Raw genomic sequence first — 26055 nt, 5'->3', positions numbered from 1 at the left:
AAAATGGAAATATGTTTTTTATTGATATTTGATACTAGTAAGTAAAGTGTGTGGACTCCATGCTTCCAACTAGTTGTGGGATGAATATGTATAAAATGATACTCGACAGGTATGGAATTCACAATGTAATTTTAGGTGGACATAGTTTTGTCAACTATAATATTTTTTTAGTCAGTATACTATGTCCATAGGAACTCCAAGTCTGAAGTGATAAATTGGACTGATCACCCTCATGAATTTTCCACCCCAAAAAACCACAAGTTAGCTATGGATATAATGGAATACCTTTGACATTTTGTGCCATATTTCAATATAAAAAATACCTTGAGTTTATGAACAATAAAAAATCTCTTGGAATATTAGATTCTGGTACCTAATTGGACATGTAGCACAGTAATTGGTGATGTCAGAACTTTTTCTTGGCCGGTTTTCTTCAATTTTATTAAAATTTCTCTTTCCCTTGGTTCAGATGCTACTTATTCCAAATGTATGATATGATTTTTCATGTAGTTGCTAAAGTCCGTTTGGAATTGATTATGCATGTTTCTTTCTCTATTTGTCAGGGTCATGAAAACAGGTCCTCTATCTATATACATGCATCAAGATAAAAACCTAGACAAGTTCTCACCAGCAGATTCCGAATGTCTTGGAGAGATCAGGCGCACGTTGCTGTTCACTGTTCCCTGTTCACTCTTCAGACCGTTTAAACTACAGAGAAATTGAGCCTCAGATTCGAATCGGTGTTTTCAGGGTCAGATTGTTCTCTGCGAAGAACCAACGAACTAAGGACACCGACGACGATGATAAGCTCTCAAGCAAAGTTTTTTAATGAGGTTAAGAAAGGTACAATGGTGGCACAAAAGGTATCAGAGCGAGAGACCCGCCTCCCCCAGAGAGAAGACCAGTTTAGGATCGAGTGGGACCTGTGAACGCGATCATTCATTTTGCAGAATCAATCCCGCTTCTCTCATTTGTTAGGTTCCTCAACTGCTTAGTACATTCCTCACCGAGTACTTCAGCTACCACGCTTGACCCCTGTCTGTAACAGTTTCAACAAAAAAAATAAAAATAATGAAAAATACCAGAATCTATTATTTGTTGACTTGAGTAAAGTATTCATTGAGACGTCTAAACTCTCGAAGTCAAAAAACGTTGCTTAGTATCAGAGATAACCCAATTAGCACTAGACAAGGTCAACATGGCAAAACAGCTTTGTTTGTAACAATGAGCATCTCAAGTAGCCTGTAGCATCGGTTCTATCATGACGACGATACATTTCAATGGTATTGACATAGGTTTGAATTTCAAAGCTATTGACATCATATACAAGTGTATTACATCGTGTTCTAAAGCAGAAAGTTCGTCTTCATCATCTTCATTTCCTTTATTTCAGGCCAACTCACTCTTGTGCTACAGACATGAGTCTACCCAAATCATGATCCAACTCGAGTGGTCTAACTTGGAAATTTAGGTACTGATCAGGGTCATGACAGCATGATTACGAGCGAGCAATTCACAAGAAAGAAGAAACAACTAAATCGGAGTCCCGAACCAATAAGATACAGTGCTTGTGCCAGATAAAAGTGACTCTGGGTGGTTCCTGACCCTAAAACAATCAGCTGGAGACAAATTAAAAATAAAAAAATAAACAACAGGAGAGAACTACAGTAGACACATTTTTACAAACATGTTAACAAATGACAATTTCTGTGCTCCAAGTTGTGTGACTGAACTTTCTTCTAAAGTGCTGCATGAAGAGGGAGAGGGTGCGGGTACCACTAGAGTTAAGAATGAGATTCAGTGTTTTAAGTGGGGAAACCCAAAAAAAACAGGTGGAATTCAAACATAAATTTCACTTACCAATTGGATACGGTTAGGAAAACAAATTGAACTTTCGCACTTCACGCAAGATACCGGTACAATTTTCTGTCCACTTTGTCCCTCTCCAAAAACTCCCGCTCAATGAGTGATTCAATCCTTTTCTTTATTACAACTGGGTTTGGTAGAAATCGCGACTGCAGCTGCTTTGTCACCTCTGCCACAATATTGTTATGATCCAAAACCCTTCGAGATTTCATAATCCTCACAATGGCTGCTTCTATTTGAGGTTTTCTATCTTCTTCAACTCTCTGGCGGGTCTCTTGCTTCTCCGGCTCAGATTCCTTTTGTGCCACCACTGTACCTATCTTAACCTTATAAAACTTGCTTGAGAACTTGTCATTGAAGAAGAAAGCATCGTCTTCACCAATATCCTTGCTCATTGGCTCTTTGCGGAGAACATTCTTCCCCTTGACGCAAGCAAGAGATTGAAGGCACCTCTTCAAATCTGAGGCTGGGATTTCAGTTGCCTGCTCAATTTCTCTGTAGTTTAAACAATCTGATGAATTGAACAACATGAGAATGCACATCTGATACGTCGACACATTTAGCTCATGCTTCTGCCCTTTCCCAAAGGTTGCTTTAAGATCTGCTGTGCCCATGTTGGTTTGCCATGATAATCTCCTGCCAGTGTGTGTCCCAAGGTAATATGTGCGGAATTTCTCACAAACACCCAAAATTTCTACAGGTAAGTTACAAGTGGTACTTGGCTGTGTAGGCCATGACCCTGTTGTTAAAACTTGGACAGCTAGAGTAGGACTGTCCCCAGTGGTCTCAGGAGACTGGCATGCATAGAACCCATGCATTGTGTCTTGAGAGGTCTTCATGTCTGTAAACATACCTTCCAATTTAGATGTAAATTGATATCCACATTCAGTCTTGAGCTTAAGGATAAGGCTTCTCTCTGCATCATCTGAAACCGTCTTACCAGACAGAAGTCTCTTAGCCAAGTGCTGTTTATAATACTTCTCAAAAACATCCTTCTCCTGGAGGTACCGGAAAAGCATCATTACCTTGTCAAGGACAGCCTCCACATCCTCTTCACTGACACCTTTTAGACCTTTACGGAGTTTATCATCAACAAATAAAGAAATAAACTCTGGAGATCTGGGATTCAAATTTATGAAGTATTCAAAAGAAGAGTTTAGAGCATTTTGAAAGGTCTTGTCATTGTTGAAAGCAAGGTTGATGATCTTATCATGTTTGTCCTTTTCATCTAATAATCGCTGAACAAAATCCACAGGATCCTTCAACCTCTCTGGATCAGTCACCAGCTGCTTCCCAGTTTCTCGGAGGTGAGATGTCATCACATCTCTAATGGTTGATAGACCATCTGGGACCCGACGAAACAAGCTGTACATACGTGCCAAATCTTCATATTTATCATCAATAAGCATATTTACCAAGCCCGAGTTCTCCATGTGGACTAACCTCTGCATATGGTTGGCAATCATTTCCCTCTCAACCACATTAGTTATTTTAGCTTCACTTTTTGCATCTAAGTAGTGGGAAACTCTCTCCATTTCTTCATTAAGGCGCCTTTCAGCTTTCTTCAGATACTCACCACAGTCACAGCATTCAATGAACTGCTGAGATTCAACACTGTAGAAGTTGGCTGATACTTCCAGAAAGGGTTTTTCAAAGTCTTCTTGGTAAACAGAAGCTCCCAAATCCATCAGCATCTTTATTATATTCCTCATCAGTCCACGATTTATCACTTCACCTGTACGTTCTCTATGTACAAGCTCTAAGAGTGTGTTGAGTAGTCTTGTCTGAATTTTGGTGGAGTGGATGATATTGTCACGCCAAAGATTCAAACCCAGCTCGTGAACTGGAGTTTTGTGATAGCTTGGAACAAAAGTTCGATCCATGTACATTAATATATCTCGGATCATCTGTAACGCCTTGTTGTGTTCCCCCCACTTCCGGTTTAGCTCCTCTAGAAAGAGCCCTCCATGAGCAGCTTCAATTGATTTTGATATTTCTTTCAGATGCCACGTCATGGTGGTAACAAGCCCAGAGTAAAGCTTTTCGCCATATTTGTGAAGGACCATATTGTAAGCATTTCTGGATTCACAATGCAAAATTGAAATATCAGAATCACCTAAACAAAAAGAAGGGATGAATGCAACTTAAACTGAAAACATAGCACCAAACATAAATGCCAAACTAGAGAAAAACATATGATGTAGTTTCTTTTCAGGAATCGACAAAGTTGCAAGTGTTTCATCAAAACTAACACCAAGAAAGCACTAAGAGACATTTATACACATTTAGAATAAAGTAAATCATCTCCCATGCCTTAAGAATGGCCAAGCCATTACGATCAAATTTTTTCTGCCTAATAAATTATGTCAATACAGTGTCTACCATAGATATTAAAACTTATACAAACTACTGATTGTGAATGCGAAGTATTTCTTAACCTTCAACATCTCATTTTATCTGATTTTTTAAGGGATTTTCACCCACTTGCCACTGGTCTCTGACCCATCCATTCCAGTAGCAATTGCCCACTAGTCCCCTTTCTTTGACGAGCCCAACAAAGGGTGGATCAGTTTCTAAGATATTTATGTTCTTTTTTAAAGGCCAATGCCTACAAATATCAGAATTCAGGTCAACGGCCACATGGGAAGCTTCTTGCATATGAGGTATGAAGGTCAAGTCCAACATACCAAAAGACCCTTTCAAAATGCTAGAAGCCCATTTAAATAATAATAATAATAATAAATAACTAATGGGCAATAAATAGAAAAGTTTGCGAACAGTGCAGAGTGTAGCAGTAAACATTGACAACACAAAAACAATAAAAATCTATCCACAACTTCCAGAAAGATTCATAAAACACGAATAAGATCTAACACAAAACTCCTTAAAAAGCTTAGGAAACATTTCCATGATGCCTCCTATAACTTTCCATAGATTTCAGAAAAAAGTTACCTTCGTTTTTTTTTTTAATGTTGAGACTGTTTATCCCAGTGAGACTTGAACCCAAGACCTCACATTCGAAAACCCTTCATATGAACATTGAGCCAAAGGCCTTATTTGCCTCCATTAATAGTTTGCAGTAACTATGGCCAGGCCATTGACAGTGGAAAACCGCCACAAAAACAGAAAACAGTCGGTCAACCAGAGGTATACTATCCTCCACATCCTTTCCTTACAGAATAACACAATAAACATGAACATTGAGTTGATTTTCAGCAGTTTGAGGGATAAAAATGTAAATAGAAAAATATCAACCCAAAACTTAATTCCCAAAAATACAAAATAATTTGATAAAAGAACTCACCACCCTCCTTTCTCGCAGTTCTCACCTCCCTCTGATATTCATAACCAACCAATTCCTCAAGTGGCATGGAAATAGGTATCACTGTTTTCCTTCTCTCTTATATTCATAACACAGATGCAAAGGATAAAAGGAAAGAATGCCTTTCCTTCCCTAGAATATTCATTACTGACATCTTTCTAGGAAGGAATGAAAATATGAAAAAATCCACTCTCTTTCCAGCTCTACAAAAACAACATAGTGATCCAGAAGCACCATTTTTCACCAAAGATGGAGATGGAGTTGAAAACAAGAAATTTTTTATCTGTTTTGTCTGGAATACTCGTTATCCTTGCAATTACCAGTACTATGTGCAGCCACTTTTTTAACTTTAAAGGTATCAATCAATTTTTTCTAGAGCTATATTCACATAGGAGGAAGAAATATCCTTGTAGAAGAACAGACAAGGATGAGGACAATGCCATTATGAGCATATGTGAACAGATTCAGCCGCACTACAAGAAGTAGCAAAAAACTGAAGGCTCAGAGAAATTATCACAAGATGGAAGCCAATGAGAGAAACAGGAGAGAGAGGAAGAGAAAATAAGACAAGGCCAGGGTTCAAGATAGGCGAAGCAGTGATTTTCAACATCAGATTTCAATACTGCAACAGGATTAACGGAAGAAGCCGTCTTAGGGTAGAGTGGGGATAGGCAGGGGCAGGTTTGCGAGCTTTCTTTACTGGGCCCTGACCCACTTCTGTTGTGAATGCTATATTCTTGAAGTTCCCACACAAATCTTCTCCTTTCACAGGCCCAAGACTTGAAATGTATTTCTCACATTGTAATGTTACACTATGATCCACCATTTGCACAGCTAGATCCTTCTTTTGAGCACATCTATTTATTCACTCAATTCTACCTCCGTAATAAGATTTACAGGCAGAATCACTTCAAGCTAGCTGCCAGAGAAAGTTTCCATAATCAAAACTGTGTTTTGGCTTCTTGTTATCATGTGTTTCAAACATCATGTGCTTGCCCATCTTGAGTTCGGATTGTGAAGCTAAATGCAAAAATGTAGAATCGTTGGAGCAAGTGGAGCAGCTGCAAAGGCTGCAACCTTGGGCCTTTATAACAAAGAGACAAGCTAGAAGCATGCCTATCAAGCGCCAGAGCCAGTACAGCCCACTCCTTTCTTTCTGAATTGCACTTGCAGATAAAGGACTTCCCACCCCTCAGATTCAAACTTTTTGACAAAGATAGTCCTGATTCTTTCAAACTCGTTGGATAAGCACCTATATCCTCTCATGAATTTTGAATGAGTATTCCCCTCCAAAATCAATTTAACCATTTCAGTTTCACCCACATTTCTTTCTTTTGTTGGAAAGAGGGTTCACCCACATTTATTACTTCTTTACAAATCTTACAAGTCTAATCAGAAGGTACACCATGCACCAAATAGAATTCAGACAAGCAAATAAAAGCTCTAATCAGAAAAGTAAAACAAAATAATGACCGTACACAGGTATTCCAGAGAAGGAAACACTAAAAACGCAGAAGAAAACTCTCATAGCAGATGCACAGACTTGGCGTTACCTAGAATCTACAGGAGAGTGTTGAAGTTTTTGAAATTGAAATAAATAATCTATCAGCATATCAAAAGGTAATGCTTCCATTTGTAAATAAAGCAATGCCGAAAGAATACCGTTCCGCATTAAGCAATAAAAACAAACAGGTTCTTCTGGCAGACCAGAGAAGTTGCATTCAACCAACTGAACAAGAGCATCCCTCAATTTAAAGCACATTTGATTAATCCTTGTCGGAGAAATAAATCGCAATAACTATGACCAAATTTAAAAGACCAACATCACGAACCGGTGTCAGCCATCACAATCACCACGTCAAGAAGTAAAATATAAAATTAAAAAATAGTCATCGTTGCTGTAATAACAGTGAGAAAAACAGCATCCCCATAATCCATATCAACTGCCTCAAACCATCGTACGCCGTTATCTAGTACAAATAAATCATCCAAAAAGCAAAAAGAACAAAGAAAATGCAAAAAATGACACGTCAAAGAAAACATTGAACTAACGAAAGATAATCGAACCTATAAAGCTCTTCGAAGCTAAGACCGCTGGCGTTGTGATTGTAAATCTCTTGAATCGCGTGCTCCAATATCTTCCATGTTTTCTCTGCATATTTCGGATCCAACTCCACCCGATGCTTAAACGCCTCTATTTTGAAATTTTTCCGCTTCTGGGTACTCATGTTTCCTTTCTTGTACAATCCGATTCACAGAAACCCCAAAAAATGAAAAGAAACCCAACAAGACCAAGAAACCGAAATCAATATACACGTCGCGAGGTCCTAGAACAGAAATACCGCTATCCAATCTTTACACCCCGAAAACGCCTCAACCATAAAATCGGCGATCAAACCTACCCGTCCCCAACAGCTAAGAGGCCGAGCAAGATCCAACATGACGTTTCGCATAGCAGGCATTATACCTCCCGGAAATATCCATAACTTCAAGAACCCGGATAATCCCAAAAATAACCCGCTATGGGACGTAAAAAACGGAGTGAGGATGAAGAAATGAGGTAGGTGAAGGAGGGGAAACAAAAATTTGGAGATTCGCAGGTGGTTCACAACACCGGAAGAAAGATTGTAGACACGAATCAGATGACACCCAGATTCCGATCGAAACCCTCGACAGTCGTAATTATTAAGCCGAAGGCTGTGAGTTTTGTAGGCGCACGGCTGATATAGCCATTTGCACGAAAATTTTCGCCCACAACAAACCCGTTGCCCTGGATCTGTAAATTACTTTCCTGTCCTTAGGAGTAGCAGACTTTGGACACATTATGGGTCCCACTTTTTGTCCTAAACAAGATCGATGTCGTCGGTTACGTGTGGGGCCAGCACCGTTCCGTACAGATATTCACAAATGGACAATATCGGCCGACAATGGAGGCTAGAACGATACGTTACAAAATACGTATTTTAGAATTTGGAGTGCGTCGTACAGGCAGGAATGTAGAGTCTACGAGTAACATATTGATCACGCGAACCAGGTCCCTGAAAATAGATCAAATTATGTTTACACCCCCGTACAGTGATAAATTTCTCTTATCTCCTGACTTCTTATTTATTTATTTTTATCTGTTTTTTTCTTCTACGTGAAGAAAAGTGACGTGTCTCCCACTTCACAATTAAGAGGAAAATCAGGCGTACAACTGGGTTTTATATCAAATTTATTTGATTTTTTAAGAATAACAGTTATATATATATATATATAAGATTTGAACTAAATTTAATAATTATTAATTTAAAAAAATTATATAATATATAATTATGAATAGACACTTTCAACTACACAAAATCCTTAACACGAATATTTTAGTTAATTTTTTTAAAATAAAAATTCAAATTGAAAGTGAGAAAAGTTTTATTTGGGGACGATTAATTGAATTTATTTAAATATATAAGTTCCAATAACTAGATTTATATTCCTCCAAGATGCATTAATGACACTTACTAATTTTCAAATAAAATAAGATGATAATTGTCGGCCAATGAGTACTTCTACTCTTATAATCTTTTTTTTTTTTTATAAAACCTACATTGGTTTTTAGGGACAAGACATAAACATAATAGATCTGAAGGGAATGAGATAAGAAAAGAATTCTAATTCTGAGAGAGAGGAGATATTCTACCAAAAGAGATAAGGAAAAGGAAAAAAGATAGAAGTGTATGGACAAATTTGAGCCAAGAAGAAGAGGTTTATGTGTTCTACCCCATGCCTTGAAGTTAATGAGGACATTAAGGCTACACAGAATACTCACAAACTAATTCAAGTTCCAGTTGGTCCAGTGATGAGGGCTCGAGCTAAACTATTCAATAACTAGATTTATATTCCTCCAAGATGCATTAATGACACTTAATAATTTTAAAATAAAATAAGATGATAATTGTCGGCCTATGAGCACTTCTAGTCTTATAATTTTTTATTTTTTTTTTTATAAAACCTACGTTGGTTTTTAGGGACAAGACATAAACATAATAGATCTTAAGGGAATGAGATAAGAAAAGAATTCTAATTCTGAGAGAAAGGATATATTCTACCAAAAGAGATAAGGAAAAGGAAAAGAGATAAAAGAGTATGGACGAATTTGAGCCAAGAGTAAGAGGCTTATGTGTTCGACCCCATGCCTTGAAGTTGATGAGGACATCAAGGCTACACAGAATACTCACGAACTAATTCAAGTTCCAGTTGGTCCGATGACGAGGGCTCGAGCTAAAAGATTCAAAGAAACCCTGAATAACTTAGTCCGGACAGTTCTACAACAAGAAGAGTGTGTTCACTACTGAGGGTGAACAAAAGTTGGTTTTACTCATCAAAGTTGATCTAGAAAAGAATCAATCAGCCATACACGCCCATTGAGCCATTGCATGACCAACTTGCATGTCCATTCCGGGACACAAATGCAAGGGGGTTTCCAAGTTGATGAGGACATGTTGTCCAACAAAGAATCAAGTCAAGATTATGTTTTAAGATTCAGGAAGCTTAGAAGATCTATCAAGATTTGATTTTTTTGTAATCCTATTTTAGTTTTAAGTTTCAGTTTAAAATTTGAATTTTAGTTCCATTATAAACATATTTAGGAGGAAGGAAATCATGAGTCAAAATTTGATCCCTTCCTAGGATTTTTAGACGTGATTTTAGGAATCTTTCCTAGGGTTTTTAGGAATTTTAAAATTCAAGAATTTCATTGTAATTTCAGCTATTTAAGGCTAATGTTGAGATTATGCAATTCATTTTTTTATGTTTATTCATATTGTGAGTTATTCTTCTTGAGTTCTTGAAGAAAATTTTTGAACTTATCAAGGGTTCTTTGTGGCGCTTAAACCGACTTATCAAACGGATTTTTCATACCTGTTTGTGGCGTCTTCATCATACCAAGGTTCTTGCTTTGATTGGCAATGGGTCGCGATTTTCATCAAACTTGAAAGGTCTTGGGGTCGATTTCTAGATTTGGTATCGGGTTAGTTGGTATCAGAGCTTTGGTTCATCAGGTTTGCCTATCCTTTTGTTGTTTATTTTTCTTCCTTGTCAAAGTCATGCTTTTAAGTTTAGGTTTTCAATTCGGCCAACAAAAAAAAAATGGCCAGATTGTTGCCTTTCGTCGTTGTTGGTTGAATCTTGATTGAGTCTTGATTTCAATCATTTTTTCAATATTAGTGTTTGATTCCCCTATGTTTACGAACCCTAGAAACGTGAATTAAGGTTCTAGTGTTTCTAAAAATTTGATTCTCTTGTTTCTTGTTCCTTGCTACACGTTACTATGGCATCAACGAAAAGAAAAGAAAAAAAGCCAAAAGAAAAGGAAGAGGATCCCCCCCAAAAACAAAGTCAGGGAACCATTTTTTTTTTGTTTTGTTTATCTTGTTTCTTACATTCTAGATTCTCTTTTGCTAAAACCCCACGTTTGAGTGTCAAAAATCATCAAAATCCGTGACAAAATTTGGTTCGTTTGGTTTGTTTCTCATCTTGATTTGCTGATTGAATCCTTCTTATTATTGTTTGATTAGTTTTGAAAAAACTACAAGAAGAATACGAGTGAAAAAAGGAAGAGTGTGTAAGCGTATTAGAGGGTAAATGCCAAATTAAATTGAGTGAAACATGAGTGAATTTGAGTGAATTATTTTTTTAGTGAAACATGTGAGGGAGGTGAGGTCCTTTTTTTCTTTTTTTTCTTTTGCATATTGTTCTAACCTTGTTTGCAAATTTCAAATCATGCCATATAATCAAGAGATAAACACAAACGAAGAGATTCCATCACCCGTTGTTTCGAATCTACAATTGCAACCATTAATGGGGGGAGATGAGACGGATACTGAGGGCGGAGTTAAAAGATATACATGGGAGGTTGAATAGGGTAGAAGAAGGAACACAAAGGGGGCATCCATCACTTGTTCTGAACATCCCAAGGAGGAACAGGTTGTATCGAGGAGAGGTTGAGGATATGGGTGAATTTGAAGGTGACGATTTAGAAGAGTATGATAGGATGTCAGTGGGCAGCCATAGGGGATATGGTCGGGATAGAGAATCTAGGAACCAGGTAGATAACAACATGGGAAGTATCAAGATGAAAATTCTTGCATTTCAAGGAAAAAGTGATCCCGAAACATACCTCGAGTGGGAAAAGAAGATGGAGTTGGTTTAAGTCACTACTACGGGATCTATACCTCAAGATGCAAGGTCTCTATCAAGGTAACCATAGCATTGATGAGTATTATAAAGAGATGGAGATGGTTATGATAAAACCAATGTGGAGGAGGATCAGGAGGTGACAATGGCCAGATTTTTGAATGGTTTAAACCGAGAGATTGCTAACACAATCGAGATATACCATTATGTGGAATTGGAGGATTTGGTGCATAAGGCCATAAAAGTTGAGAGGCAATTCAAGAGGGGTGGTACACGGCCAAGACTAGCCCCACAGAATTTGAGTGCAGCACCTTGGAGGTCAAACTATCCAAAGAGAGAAGAAAACCCATCCACCTTCAAGGCCAAACCCAAGCCCAAGACAACCACAACTACCACGGCTTCTCAAGGTAAATCAGCCACTATTTTGACTCGTTCTAGTGAGATTAAATGTTTCAAATGCCAGGGGAGAGGACACATAGCTAGCCAATGTCCAAACAAGTGATTTATAGTGATCCAGGAAAATGGTGAAATTTATTCTGAAGACGAAGTTGATCTAAATGACATGCCACCATTGGAGGTGTTGGAAGATAGGCCCAAGCCAACACGACCAAGGAACACCCACATATCTAGGAGTATTATAAGATGGGTCACACGACCAAGGAAGGCCCACAAGATGCGCCCAAACACATAAGAAGTATGACCCACCATGATTACCATGAGCTGACATCCTTATCACATAAGTTGGAAGATCAAGAAGGACTCACAAAGGCATCTTTATCTTATGGTCATGTCCGCGAAAAGTTCTAGTTTGAGTTATGTTTGTCTTTTATCTATATTGAGTTATTTAATTATGCTAGAACTTATCTTAAAGTGTTAGAGTTTGGGTGTAATTGGGACAAATGTAATTTTATTGTAATTGGACTCTACTACCTTCCTCATTTATAAATAGAGGTCTATGTACTCTGATTATAATAAGTTAATGAAGTCAATGAAGTATTTCTCTTTTCCATAAATTCAACATGGTATCAGAGCAGGTTTTGTGAGTTGACTTGGTCAACCCACAGAGATAATGAGATCTTTTTCTCTAAACCCTAAACCCTAAGTCTTGGTTCGTAGTTATTTTTTTAGTCCCTACACCCATAGTTTTCTTTGTGTTTTTCACCTCTATACTGAGATTTTAATATTTCAAATTATATATTGACGAAAAGATATTTGAGTCTACTTTCCAAAGAAAAATGATTTTTTTCCAATCTAAAATATCAACAGAGAGATATATATATTTGAATGAGCGAAGGTTAAATTGCAAAAGAGGTTCGAACAACAGCAGAAAGCTTCAGCTTCCGAGGTATTTTATGCTCTCAAGAACTAGACTTTAAATGGACAAATATATATCAAATGAAATATCTATAAGTCTATTATTTTACCTATTCAACCAATTTTTTATCTGAGTTATCTACAAAGAGAAATCGATATTTGAAGTAGCAAAGGTCAGATTGCAAAAGAGGTTCGAGCAACAGCAAAAAGCTTCCACTTCTGAGGTATTGTATGCTATCAATAAAGACACTTTATATGGATAATTATATATAAAATTAAATATATGTAAGTCTATTTTATTACCTATTCAACCAATTCTTGTTATGATTTTTTTATAAGGAGATATTAATCTTGGAAGAGTCAATGGTCATGCTGGAAAAAAAGGAGAAACAGTGCTTAGTTCGGCCAAATGATAGAGATCGAAATCTATCAGATTATTTATCTTGTGATAATTATATTTTATGAAAATAAATTATACTTGGATGAATTTTATTTAAGTCTAGTTTCATAAGGAGAAAATTTCATGTCAATTTAATCTATATTTAAATATATACTCGCATTGGAAGAATCAAAGGTCATGCTAGTATTCTATTGTATTGAAAAATCTAAATTTAAGCCCAATGTTTTGCGTCACTTTTTGAGTTGATATATCAGGAAAATATCTCACTTCTCCCTAGTTTGAGGGCTTATTTATACATCTCTATTATTTGGGTTTATTGTTGCATCTATGATATTTTGTTCAAGCTGTGATCACTGTCATTACCTCCTAGCTTGAGGGAGAGAAATACAAGAAGTACAAGAAAGAGGTATTTTATTCTATTTATCATGGGTAAGTTTATGTGACCAAAATATTCAAGAAAGGTGGAGCACAAAAGATAAAGCTTCCGCATCTAAGAAAAAATATTTATATAAGATTATGATTATTTCATGGGTCCTTCTACAAGGTTTTTTATTTTGGTTCGTGTTATATGTGTTGGAAGATGGTCATGTTACATTATAGCTGTTGTTATTATGTCTCTTTGGATGAGACATTATTATTGAAGAAGAGGTGGCCTCAGTACCTTTTCTCATACAATAATTTATTTGACTCTAAAAAATATCACGGTTGGGACACTATCAGAGTTGTTGCCCGGATTGGGACACCATGATAAATTTACTCTCAAAAATATCATAGTTGAGATACCATGAGAGTCAGTGTCCGGATTGGGACACAATTATAAATAAGCCCACAACCCCCCCTGTAATGACTTTTATTACTCCTACCACTTGAGAGTTGTTGTCCTGTGGAGGGACGGTGGTGGACACTTCAAAGCAACCCTAGACACACTACCTACAAATGACAGAGTGTGCCCTACATTCAACATTATGAGTGGAGTATGGAGCAATGTCCTACTGGCTTGGAGTGATTTTTACTCTCACTTATATTATGCCAATAGGGCCTCATGGAAGGACGCGACAGCGTGAGGGGGAGTGTTGGAAGATGAAGGCATATTGGAAGATGTGTCATTTTATACAAAAAGATTCAATACATTATTTGCAGGAAGCTAGGAGTTCATGTTGTTCTCTTACCCCTAACTTGAGGGGGAGTGTTGGAAGATAATCCCAAACCTACACGACCAAGGAAATCCCATATATCCAAGAGTATTATAAGATGGTCCACACGACTAAGGAAGGCCCACAAGATGGGCCCAAACACATAAGAAGTATGACCCACCATGATTACCACGAGTTGGCATCCTTATCACATAAGTTGGAAGATCAAGAAGGACTCACAAAAGCATTTTTATCTTATGGTCACATCCTAGAAGAGTTCTAGTTTGAGTTATGTTTGTCTTGTATCTATATTGAGTTATTTAATTATGCTAGAACTTATCTTAAAGTGTTAGAGTTTAGGTGTAATTGGGACAAATGTAGTTTTATTGTAATTGGACTCTACTACCTTCCTCTATTATAAATAGAGGTTCATGTACTCTAATTATAATAACTTAATGAAGTCGATGAAGTATTTCTCTTTTTCATAAATTCAATAGGAGGACGCTCCCATAGGAGATGAGGATTTCGAGGAAAATCATGGTGAGATGCTTGGACTAGTCGACCGACGGGCTTTAAACTTGCAAGCTAAAGGAGAGGAAGTACCGCGAGAGAATATCTTTCACACTCGCTGCCATATAAAAGGCAAGGAATGTAGTGTTATTATCGATGGCGATAGTTGCACTAATATTGCTAGTACTTCCATGGTTGAAAAGCTAGGGCTCACAACACTTAAACACCCTCATCCATATAAGCTGCAATGGTTGAATAATAGTGGTGAAGTAAATGTTACGAAGTAGGTTGTTGTACAGTTTCGAATCGGTAAATATGAAGTGGAGGTATTGTGTGATGTGGTACCAATGCAAGTTGGACATCTCCTCTTAGGAAGATCGTGGCAATTTGACCGACGTGTGCAGCATGATGGCTTCACCAACAAGTACTCATTCACGGGCAATCAACGGACAATCACTCTAGTTCCGATGACACCAAAACAAGTCTATGAGGATCAAGTGAGGTTGCAAAAATTGAGTGAACAAAAGAAATCAAGAGATTAAAAGAACTTGAGAGACCAAAAGAATGAGAGTGAAAAACAAAGTGAGACCATGCATAGAGTGAGGGGAAAGAGAAACACACAACCAAAGAGAAAAAAAGAGCAATGTCGAATCTGGTGAGGTAAAAACAGAGAGAAAGCAAAGAAATTTCTATGCAAAAACAAGTGAGTTTAAGCGAGTGTAGATTTCAAAACGGCCGATGATTGTACTCATGTACAAGGAGGTTCTTTTAAACACTAACCAACTCAACGCTTTGTTGCCTTGTGTTGTTGTCTCTCTCTAGTAGGAGTTTGAGGATTTGTTTCTCGAGGAGATACCACATGGGTTACCACCTATCCGAGGGATTGAACATCTAATCGATTTCGTTCCCTGTGCATCAATTCCAAACTGACCAGCATATAGGAGCAACTCAGAGGAGACGAAGGAGCTTCAAAGGCAAATTGAAGAATTGATGGAGAAAGGGCATGTGAGAGATCATGAGTCCGTGTGCAGTTCCGGTGATTCTAGTGCCTAAGAAGGATGGGACATGGAGGATGTGTGTTAATTACAGAGCCATCAACAACATAACGGTAAAGTATCGACACCCTATCCCTCGCTTAGATGATATGTTAGATGAGTTGCATGGTTCTTGTGTGTTTTCAAAAGTCGATCTTAAGAGTGGGTAACATGAAATACGAATGAAAGAAGGAGATGAATGGAAGATAGTGTCTAAAACTAAATATGGATTGTATGAGTGGTTAGTCATGCCGTTTGGATTAACTAATGCACGTAGTACTTTCATGTGCTTAATGAATCATGTTTTGTGTGCTTTCATTGGTAAATTCATTGTTGTTTATTTTGATGATATTCTAAGTTATAGCAAGAATTTACATGATCATGTCTCACATTTGTATTCGATTTTGGAGGTGCTTAAAAAGGAGAAATGATATGCTAACCTCAAAAAGTGTACTCTCCGCACTAATAAGCTTGTTTTTCTTGGTTTTGTTGTGAGTACTAAAGGTATTGAGGCTGATGAAGAGAATATCAAAGCCATCCAAGAGTAGTTGAACCCCTCCAATGAAGGTAATGTTAGAAGTTTTCATGGGCTTGATAGTTTTTATAGGAGATTCGTGAAAGATTTTAGCACCATCGCTGCACCGCTTATCGAAGTTATCAGGAAGAACGTTGCATTCAAATGGGGTGAAGAACAAGAGAAGGCATTGAGGCTTATTAAACACAAGCTTACTCACGCCCTTTTTCTTGTTTTACCTAACTTTTCTAAAACGTTTTAAATTGAATGTGATACTTCTGGTGTAGGTATAGGTGTTGTTCTTATGCAAGAAGGGGGACCACTTGCGTACTTTAGCGAAAAGCTAAGCGGGGTTGCACTTAACTACCCCACTTATGACAAAGAGTTGTATGCATTGATTTGAGCTTTAGAGACATGGCAGCACTACTTGTGGCCAAAGAAGTTTGTGATTCATACGGATCATGAATCCTTGAAACATTTGAAAGGTCAACACAAGCTGAACAAGAGACATGCTCGATGGGTTGAGTTCGTTGAAATTTTTCCTTATGTTATTCGGTATAAACAAGGTAACGAAAAATATGGTTGCGGATGCACTTTCACGCAGGTTTACTTTAATCTCTACTCTTGATGCTAATTTCCTTGGTTTTGAGCACATTAAAGAACTTTATCATGATGACCACGTTTTTGGGGAAGTTTATAGTACTTGTGAAAAATCTGCAGAGGATAAGTTCTATATGCATGAGGGTTTTTTGTTTAGAGAGAATAAGTTGTGTGTGCCTAATTGTTCAATGAGAGACTTTGACACTTTGGAGTCACTAAAACCCTAGCTATTTTGCTGGAGCACTTCTATTGGCCACGCATGAAACAGGATGTTGAGAGAATTTGTGGTAGATGTGTCACTTGTAGGCAAGCTAAATCGAGAGTTTAGTCGAAAGGTCTTTACACGCCTCGACCTATTCCTAGTTCACCTTGGATTGATATTTCGATGGACTTTGTTTTGGGTTTACTTAGGAGTAGGCGTGGAAGGGACTCAATCTTTGTGGTTGTAGATCGGTTTTCTAAGATGACTCATTTTATTCTTTGTCATAAGACTGACAATGCTTCTCATGTTGAAGATTTGTTCTTTAGGGAGATTATGAGGTTACATGGTGTGCCTAGAACAATTATGTCAAATCGGGATGTTAAGTTCTTGAGTTACTTTTGGAAGACATTATGGGGAAAACTAGGAACAAAACTTTTGTTTTCTACTACTTGTCATCCTCAAACCGATGATCAAACAGAAGTAGTTAATAGGAGTTTATCCACTTTGTTGAGGGTTGTCATTAGTAAGAACATTAAGACTTGGGAGGATTGTTTGCCACATGTCGAGTTTGCTTATAATCGTACCATTCATTCTGCTACTAAGTTCTCACTGTTTGAAATTTTTAATGGTTTTAATCCTTTAACTCCTTTAGATTTATCACTTTTACCTGTTTCAGAGAATGTGAATTCGATGGTAAGAAGAAGGCATAATTTGTGACGCAAATCCATGAGAGGGTGAGCACGACTCAACATAAAAAGGAGAACTGGACAATACATCAAGCAAACAAACAAGAGACATCACAAGCTAGTTTTTGAAGCCAATGATTGGGTGTGGTTACACATGGAGAAAGAAAGATTTCTGGCACAAAGACGTTCTAAGTTGCTGCCCCGAGGAGATGGTCCTTTTCAAGTACTAGAACGGATCAATGACAATGCTTACAGACTTGACTTACCTGGTGAGTACAATGTTAGTGCTACTTTCAATGTTACTGATTTGAGTCCTTTTGATGTAGGTGATGATTTGAGGACAACGGGGGGCAGAGGGGAGTTGGTCCGGTGACAAGGGCTCGAGCTAAACGATTCAAAGAAACGTTGAATAACTTAGTCTAGATAGTTCTACAACAAGAAGAGAGTGTGTTCACTACTAAGGGTGAACAAAGGTTGGTTTTACTCATCAAAGTTGATATGGAAGAGAGTCAATCAGCCATACACATCTATTGAGCCATTGCATGGCCAACTTGCATGTCCATTCCAAAATACACGTGCAAGGCGGTTTTCAAGCTGATGAGGATGTGTTGTCCAGCAAAGAATCAAATCAAGATTCAGGAAGTTTAAAAGATCTGATCAAGATTTGATTTATTTGTAATCCTATTTTAGTTTTAAGCTTCAGTTTAAAATTTTAATTTTAGTTCCATTATAAACATATTTAGGAAAGAAATCTTGAGTCAAAATCTGATCCCTTCTTAGGATTTTTAGGAATTTTAAAATTCAAAATTTTCATTGTAATTTTGGCTATTTAAAGCTGACGTTGAGATTATGCAATTCAGTTTTTTTTATGTTTATTCATATTGTGAGTTATTCTTCTTGAGTTCTTGAAGAAACTTTTCGAACTTATCAAGGGTTCCTTGTGGTGTTCAAACCAACTTATCAAACGGATTTTCCATACCCGTTTTCGGCGTCTTCATCATACCAAGGTTTTTGCTTTGCTAGGCAACGGGTCACGGTTTCCATCAAACTTGAAAGGTCTTGGGGTCGATTTCCAGATTTGGTATCAGGTTTCGTCACGTGGTGACAAGGTTCGTATCAAAAGTTGTATTTATAGTTGTGAAAAAATGTATATAATGATTATAATGCCTTTAGGGCTAGATGATTCAAAAGGAAAAAATAAATAAGAAGATACACACAAGTTTGCATAATTATAATTTTATGTCTTCTCTATAAAATTTTGTTTATTTACTAACCATGTCACCACTACACAACTGTGTGTCTTTTAACAACCTAACTCATTTAAGATGATAGTTGTTGACTAATCAACATCTCTTGTCTTATAATCTTTTTTTTTACAAAACCTAACTCACTTTATTTTGCATGTTATTGTCTCATTAAATAAATTTTAGTTGTGCTATTTATGTAAATATATTTTAATTTAGAATTAATAAAATCACTAGTGGAGAATTGGAATCACTATAGCGACCTTTTTTGTATTTTTTATAGATAAAAAAATACTCAGTTTATCGACAAAAGGAAGTAGAATTTTAAATAGGAGATAAACTATAAAGTTTGTGATTGTTTTCAAAGTTCCATAATGCTTCATCTGATATCTTCTATGCTACTTTCCATCCAATATTTATGGAAGTTTGTCTTAGCTTCTTTGATGATATTCTGGTTTATAATGCTTTGATCGAGGAGTATGTTTCTCATTTTGGCAGCCAATCGTTTGCATATCAAGCCCAACAAATATCTATTCGCCCAGCCACAGGTTCAATATTTGGGTCATACCGGCAAACCTCCATCGCCCACTGACCATTCCACAAGCTATTTCCTTCGCCTCTTTCTTGTCCGTACTTCTTTTCCTTTTTTAACTTGCTCGTTGCTCATATTCGTCTTCCCTGTCCCACCTGAAGCAAATTTCTTGGCCACTTTCATATCCATCCGTCTTTCCTTTTAACTTGCCGTTTCTCGAATTCCTCTTCCCAGTTCCACCTGAGGCTAAATGCATAACTTTCCGATGAAGCAATCGACGGCGTAATATCCCCGGAGCACATCGAACAGCCAGACGCATATCTTGTTCATGGATAGTAGGATCAAGAAAAAGTTACCTGGTGAATCAGACACGGCAATCTCTCCTTCCTTTCAGTTCCAAATTTAGACAAATTGCTACGCGCAGTGATCTTCTGATGTCATTCTACCTGCCCTCATTCGGCCTCCAATGCGAACTCTTCCTTCGGAAATTTGAGATAACGAATCATCAGCCCAGTCAATTTGGCCCGCGGAAAGAGTAGTTCAATCACTCGTATCAATATGGTTCGGAACTCCAGAATCCATCGATGGATGTTCACGGCACAGGGGGGACGGAACTCAACGCTTCAAAAGCTACCGTATTCACCTTACAGTCGTCAATGATCGAAGGGGAATTACACACAGAAATTCCATGTATTTCCTCACTAATCGATTCAAGACCCACCTGTAAGATCATGTGCTGCTCCATGCTTAAGGTCATACCACTGCATTAACTCCCATCTACTCCTGTCTAATCAGACCCAGAAAGCCTGGACAGATTTCTTGCGGAAGAAAAATTTTCTTCCATTGACGGATTTGTAACTTACATGATGCTTAATTTGATGAACACATTCCAGCTTCTCGAGGCCAACTCGACTCAGCTCAACTACTAAATTCTTTCATGCGAATGTTACGTCGGAGGCATCTCGGGATTTGATATAGAAAAGTTTAGAAAAAAACAAAACATCCTTGTTATATCGTTCCTTTTATCAATGTCACTGTGATAGGGTAAATCCATGGTTTCTTTGCAGGAAGCCCATGGATAAGGATGGCAACCACGATCAGGCTTAAATCAAGTTTCAGAAAACCCGTTTCATTCCCTGTTTAAACCCATAACTAGGTTAAACTTTTGGTTTTTGCCCTTGTCCTGTGTTTTTGTTCTAACTTAGGGATGGATTTTTGCTTTTATAGAACTCCCCTAAATTTGGTCAACTTTGAAGTCCTAGTTCGACTTGCTTGATTTGATTCAAAAATCGGAATCCCAATTCCTAATTTAATTCTTGATTCTATGGTGAAAACTAATCAAGCTTAACCTCGCTTATTTATATAATGGGTTGGGAAGATTTTTGGTTGAATTATGTCCAATTTTAATCCATATATCCTGTCAAATTACAAAAATGCCAGGCTATTTACATTTTTATTTTAAAAAAATATATTTACCGCAGCTTTGAGTATTGTTTCCAGTCTTGAATTAGATGTAAGATGCTCCATGGCTACCCACAGAAGACAGCATAACAGCGAACTTCTTACACAGAGGGCCCGGCACTAAAAAGCGATTCTGCACTCATGTCGACCGGATGGGTCCGGCACAATCAGAGAGGTGAACCGGGCCCCACCTCACACTGCCGTATTCAATTTCGTCAGTGCGTGTAGGAGAAATCCACAGCACACTCTCGGCTCCATTATTCAAACCCTCGCACCATTGTCTCCTCTTTTCGCATTTGGGCCCACATGAAAGAAACACGAGACCCAGCTCCACTTTTCAGATCCGGCCTACTTTGTTCCACTCAAGGCCCACCTTTTGTCGATGTTAATCGTACTGCGCGCGTTGAAGATCCTCGCCTTGCCACTTGTCACCCAAATCAAGTTAATCTATGTCCCTCCGAGACATAAGTTAATGGCGGCGGTATGTGCTTAGAAATCTAAACCATGGGTGGGGCGGAGTTAGATAGTATAAAACCCGACCCGGCCCGAAGAGTTGCCATCCATGTCGAATGCCCGGTCCACATTTCCAGATTCGTGGAGTTACCGGATGCGCGTTTTAATTTTGTACTATGGGCATTTTGGGCAATTCACGAGTCCTTGATGAAAGACAGGTGTAAAGTAAAATACGGATAGATCGGTCTGCCGGCCAGCTTAGACCCAGAGGCAGCGGGCAGCGTCGATGTGATGTGACCGAACTGTCAGTTTAAAGCAGTGACGTCAGCCCTAAGAGGACCCACCTCGAAGTGGGACCCGCTTCGCTTTCATCCTCTGGATGGTCTTAGGGTGACGTCACGCGTGAAGAGCGTAGTTGGTTGTTCCCCGGGGCAGGAAGATTCCAACTGTCGTGATGACGTGGTGCTGTCAGGCCACCCACCATCTGTGCCAGAGGGACGAGAGCAGGACATTCCCTTGAGAGCTGGACAGCGGTGCCCACCCCTAACCGCTGCGCTGTTCCGAATAAATGGACGGCTCCCTCCCCTGCGAACCGCGGCCTTTTTTAATACTTCTGCCTTAAAATTACTAAAATACCCTTCTAGTTTTAGGTGTCCTGACCGACTCCACCCTTGGTCTCCACTTGGACTCGAGCTATCAACCCACTTTAAGGCGATCCAACTTGGTTGTGTTGTTTGGTCGTGTCAGGTCTCGAGTCCAAGTCATAGAACCAAAGTATGACTTCCTAGGCATAAGATAAGAGTATTATATAAAATTACTATAATACCCTTTTCAACTGTACGATTGATTTGATTCAATGGAGGGTCTTAATATGGAGAATCTTGTGGGTAGATGAGGAAAGATTTGGGATTTGGGGTACAATCAACAATCATATACTTTGGAATTGAATAATTAATATTTAACATCAATTGGGTGTCTAATCATATGATTTTGCTTTGTTTAATTAAGGGCATGAATGCTCTAAGCCTTTTTGAGTTTTGCAACATTTTTGGTAGTATATGTAAAGTACAACATGTGGATCCCACCACATTCTCTTTCCTACCCACTCGACTCTAGAAAACGACTTTAAGCATATTTTATATAACTAAGCAAGGTATTTATCATCAAACAAGTGGGAAATATTTTTAAATCACATAATTAAACTCATTATGTGTTTTTATTATTTTTTATTATTTTTAATAATATATCTTTCCAAAAAAAAAAAAAAAAACTACTGAACATGTTGAAAAGATTTATACAATACACATTTACTTAACAGCCATCGGTGCGATTAGCAAGGATCATACTTCAAAGTTAAGCATGGTGTTGTAACTCCAAACTAAGGTGTTAATCAGAATTTTGAATTTTATAGCTAGATAAATATTCTCGTTAATTTTGAGGTGAGTTCGATTAATCCTTTCTCAAAACAGAGTCGATCCAACCGAGTCATCATGGAACATGGTCATATTAATACATTAGACTCCCTAAAAAACTATATAAGCTATCTAAATAAAATTAATTTATTAAATATTGCCGAGGGCGAGGTGCATTCAATAATTGATTCGTTCTCCTTTTAATATATAAAATTTAAAATAAAAAAATTAATTAATTTACTCGAGAGATGACATGAGCATTACAGGAGATTCGTCCGGATCCCTGCAGTGAGCCTGAAATTCACCATAAAAGGATTTAAAAAAAGTACCTCCATAAAATGATGGGTTTCATAACTGAAAACAGAAAGCAGAGTAAATGTTTACTGCTGCACGTAGCCTTCTTGAATTTATTCTCGTCGATTCCGCAACGAAAACGAAAAAAAACCACCACGGCATTATCGCAGCTTGTCTTAATTCACGAAAATGTGGGCACAGTTCTGTGGCTCGCTGAGAATGTCCTGAAGACTTTTGGAGATAAAACTGAAGCTCGTTTGTCAAACACGTGAAACCGGACGCGGAGTGGGAAAGGCTTTTTATAATGTTTCAGAAGATTTTCAGGTCTAACTGCAAAGATGTGAGATCGTAAGATCTGATTAGGAGAGAGAAAGACCGGCAAAACAAGCTAGACGGTCGTATATGCATCAAATTTGGATGGTTTTATGATACGACCAGAGGCAAAACATAAACATCCTAATACTCGCAAATGTGAATGTGAGTAATTGGATAAGTGTTTTACATTGAAAATCAACTTAAACATATCTGTTGGAGTTTATGTTGTAACTTGTAACAAAGTATCGATATGGGTCATAAGAGAGGGAAAGGGAAAGGCAACGAGATAGAGCTAGGAAAGGGGGAAAAAGCAATGATTACTTGAATGAGATGGGTCCCACGTATAGTATCTTTTCTTTACAGTCTCTGGTATTTTTGACTTGAAGAAGGGACCCACTTCGACCACCACTGTCTTTATGGATTGAATGATAAAGAGCACCGCACGTGGAGTCTGAGCCAAGGGACTGTCCAGCCACAATAAAAAGGCAAGAAAGAAAGACTTAGCAAAAGAGGAGCAGAAAAGAAGAAAAAAAATTAAGAATAGAAATAAAGCTTACAAAAGCAGAAGGGAAAATTTCCTCCAAAACACTTTGCTTTTCCATGCCACCATATAATTTCCACTCATGGTTTTTGTTGCTTAAAGCTTGTTCCCCTCGCCCCTTATCCTCCTCTCGATCTCCCCCTTCTCAGATCCTGCAAAAATCGCTCTCTCTGCGCCTGGTTTTTTCGAAGATTTTGAAGGAGGGGAAGAAAGGGATTTCTGGGTTTTTTTTATCAGTTCGAGATACTTGTTCTGAAGAGAGTGCGTGTGGTTGAGAACTTGAGATCGATTAGCAGGCGGCGTCTGCAGGTTAATGTATACTCTGCAGACGAAATTAGTCTTTCTGAGAGAAGGAGAAGATTCTGAGATAGAAGAAGAAAAAAAGGTTGTCTGGGTTTTTGAGTTCGGGAATTCTTTCTGCAGAAGGAAGAGAAGATTGTGAGTGAGAACAAGAAGGGGTTGACGGGGTTTTTGAGGCGAGGAGTTGTTGAGGAGAGGAGTCCTGGGAGGAAGCTTTCATGGTTGGTTGATCGTATGCGATTGACCATGGACGGAGATAATGAACTCCGGCGGCCGAATTTTCCATTGCAGTTGCTGGAGAGGAAGGAGGAGGATGCATGTTCCAGTTCTGGGTACCCTTCTCTGGCGATTACGCCGGTGACGAGCGGCGGAGTCCGGTCGAGTTCCGGTTTGGAGATAGCAGACGCGACGAAAAAGCCGCCGCCGAAGAGGACCTCTACGAAGGATCGGCACACGAAGGTGGAGGGTCGCGGGAGGCGCATTCGCATGCCGGCGACGTGCGCGGCTAGGGTTTTTCAGCTGACGAGGGAGCTGGGGCACAAGTCGGACGGGGAGACGATCGAATGGCTGCTGCAGCAGGCGGAGCCGGCGGTGATCGCTGCCACCGGGACCGGCACGATTCCGGCCAACTTCACTTCCCTGAACATCTCCCTACGTAGCTCCGGCTCCAGCATGTCCGCGCCGCTGAAGAGCTCGTATTTCAACCACGCCGCTCTATCTGCCCCGCAATTGAGGATGAGGAGCGATTGGGACCGCACCCTCGACGAGTCCCAACGTCGGATCCTCTTCGCCGGCGGCGTCGGATTCTCGCCGGAGAACCCGTCGACCCTCTTCAATTTCCATTCCAATAGCATCAATCAGCCCCTCGTGTCGCCTCCCCCGAAACAGGAATTCTTCCGCAGCAGCTGCTTCTCCGACGTATCCGACGCAGAAATGAATGTGGACGTCAAGAAGCGACGATCAGATCACGAGACGACTTCAACGTCCGCGACAGCGACGACGACGCAGTACCATCACCCTCACCATCAGATAGGAAACTACCTGTTGCAGTCGAACTCCGGGCCGGTGCCCCTCAGCCACAACCAGAATCCGACGACGTTCTGGATGGTCACTAACCCTAACAACCAGGGAATGGGGGGAGGGGACCCTATATGGACCTTCCCTTCAGTAGGAAACTCTAATGTTTACAGGGGTTCCATGTCCAGCGGCCTGCATTTCATGAACTTCCCGACTCCCATGGCGCTGCTGCCGACCCAGCAACTGGGTTCCACTGTCAACGAACCCCACTTAGGCACCCTCACCAGTCTCAATCCTTACCGGCCAGTCTCCGGCGGAGCTGCTTCAGAATCCTCCCACAGCGGAACTCATCAACAACACCAACAACCAGGTGGGGGAGAACAATCACGGCATGAGTAGTTGCAGCACTACTACAAGTAATCTACTTTTTTTACCAGCTGATCGATTATCACAATTCGGAAGCGTCTGCGGCAATGTTTTTGAGTTCTTTCCTTCTTCTTCCTCTCCTTCCTCCTCATCAGTTGAATATATATTTGTATCAACATACGCTTGGAACACAAGTGCGGTTTTGTGTGCCCTAATTTGGAGTTGAGAGAATCTTATTTTTTTGTTCTGCTGATTGTGTGAACTGCTAAGAAAACTGAAATGGGTCTTGCTGCTTTGCCCAAATTCTTTTGTTTTTCTGGTGTTTTCTGCTGATTTTCTCTGACAGAGATATTATCATACGATATGAC

General features: G+C 39.0%; 2 protein-coding genes across 6 annotated transcripts; one reads left to right on the top strand and one right to left on the bottom strand.

Moving 5' to 3' along the window:
- Positions 1–510: 510 nt before the first annotated feature.
- LOC137940957 (cullin-3B-like) lies at positions 511–7871 on the bottom strand. 5 transcript variants are annotated; one of them, XM_068786085.1, is made up of 3 exons: positions 7256–7871; positions 1861–3945; positions 511–1039 (listed from the first exon to the last, which is right to left on the bottom strand). In XM_068786085.1, the coding sequence occupies exons 1-2, from the start codon at positions 7414–7416 to the stop codon at positions 1902–1904; spliced, it is 2205 nt and encodes a 734-aa protein (XP_068642186.1). In that variant the 5' UTR covers positions 7417–7871; the 3' UTR covers positions 511–1039; positions 1861–1901. The 5 variants fall into 5 exon arrangements, with proteins under 5 accessions (XP_068642186.1, XP_068642183.1, XP_068642184.1 ...); XM_068786082.1 differs by lacking the exon at positions 511–1039 and adding an exon at positions 1088–1778; XM_068786083.1 differs by lacking the exon at positions 511–1039 and adding an exon at positions 1088–1747.
- A 16202-nt stretch (positions 7872–24073) lies between these two features.
- On the top strand, positions 24074–26054 carry LOC137941286 (transcription factor TCP15-like). Its single transcript, XM_068786625.1, has one exon. The coding sequence runs from the start codon at positions 24539–24541 to the stop codon at positions 25718–25720; it is 1182 nt and encodes a 393-aa protein (XP_068642726.1). The 5' UTR covers positions 24074–24538; the 3' UTR covers positions 25721–26054.
- The last annotated feature ends 1 nt before the right edge of the window (position 26055 follows it).

The sequence above is a fragment of the Aristolochia californica genome, unplaced genomic scaffold, assembly GCF_029961685.1.
Source record: "Aristolochia californica isolate CCGP_79_NKW_82.1479 unplaced genomic scaffold, dmAriCali1.0.hap1 SCAF_9, whole genome shotgun sequence".
Taxonomy (NCBI): domain Eukaryota; kingdom Viridiplantae; phylum Streptophyta; class Magnoliopsida; order Piperales; family Aristolochiaceae; genus Aristolochia; species Aristolochia californica.
This window is presented reverse-complemented; position numbering and strand designations above follow the sequence as displayed.

What these genes read in the sequence shown, in the direction of transcription:
- LOC137940957 (XM_068786085.1), bottom strand. Translation starts at nt 7,416, where the DNA reads ATGAGTACCCAGAAGCGGAAAAATTTCAAAATAGAGGCGTTTAAGCAT. An exon ending in AGCTTCGAAGAGCTTTATAG is followed by an intron (nt 3,946 to 7,255) that starts GTTCGATTATCT and finishes TTGTGAATCCAG; the next exon opens with AAATGCTTACAATATGGTCC.
- LOC137941286 (XM_068786625.1), top strand. Translation starts at nt 24,539, where the DNA reads ATGCGATTGACCATGGACGGAGATAATGAACTCCGGCGGCCGAATTTT.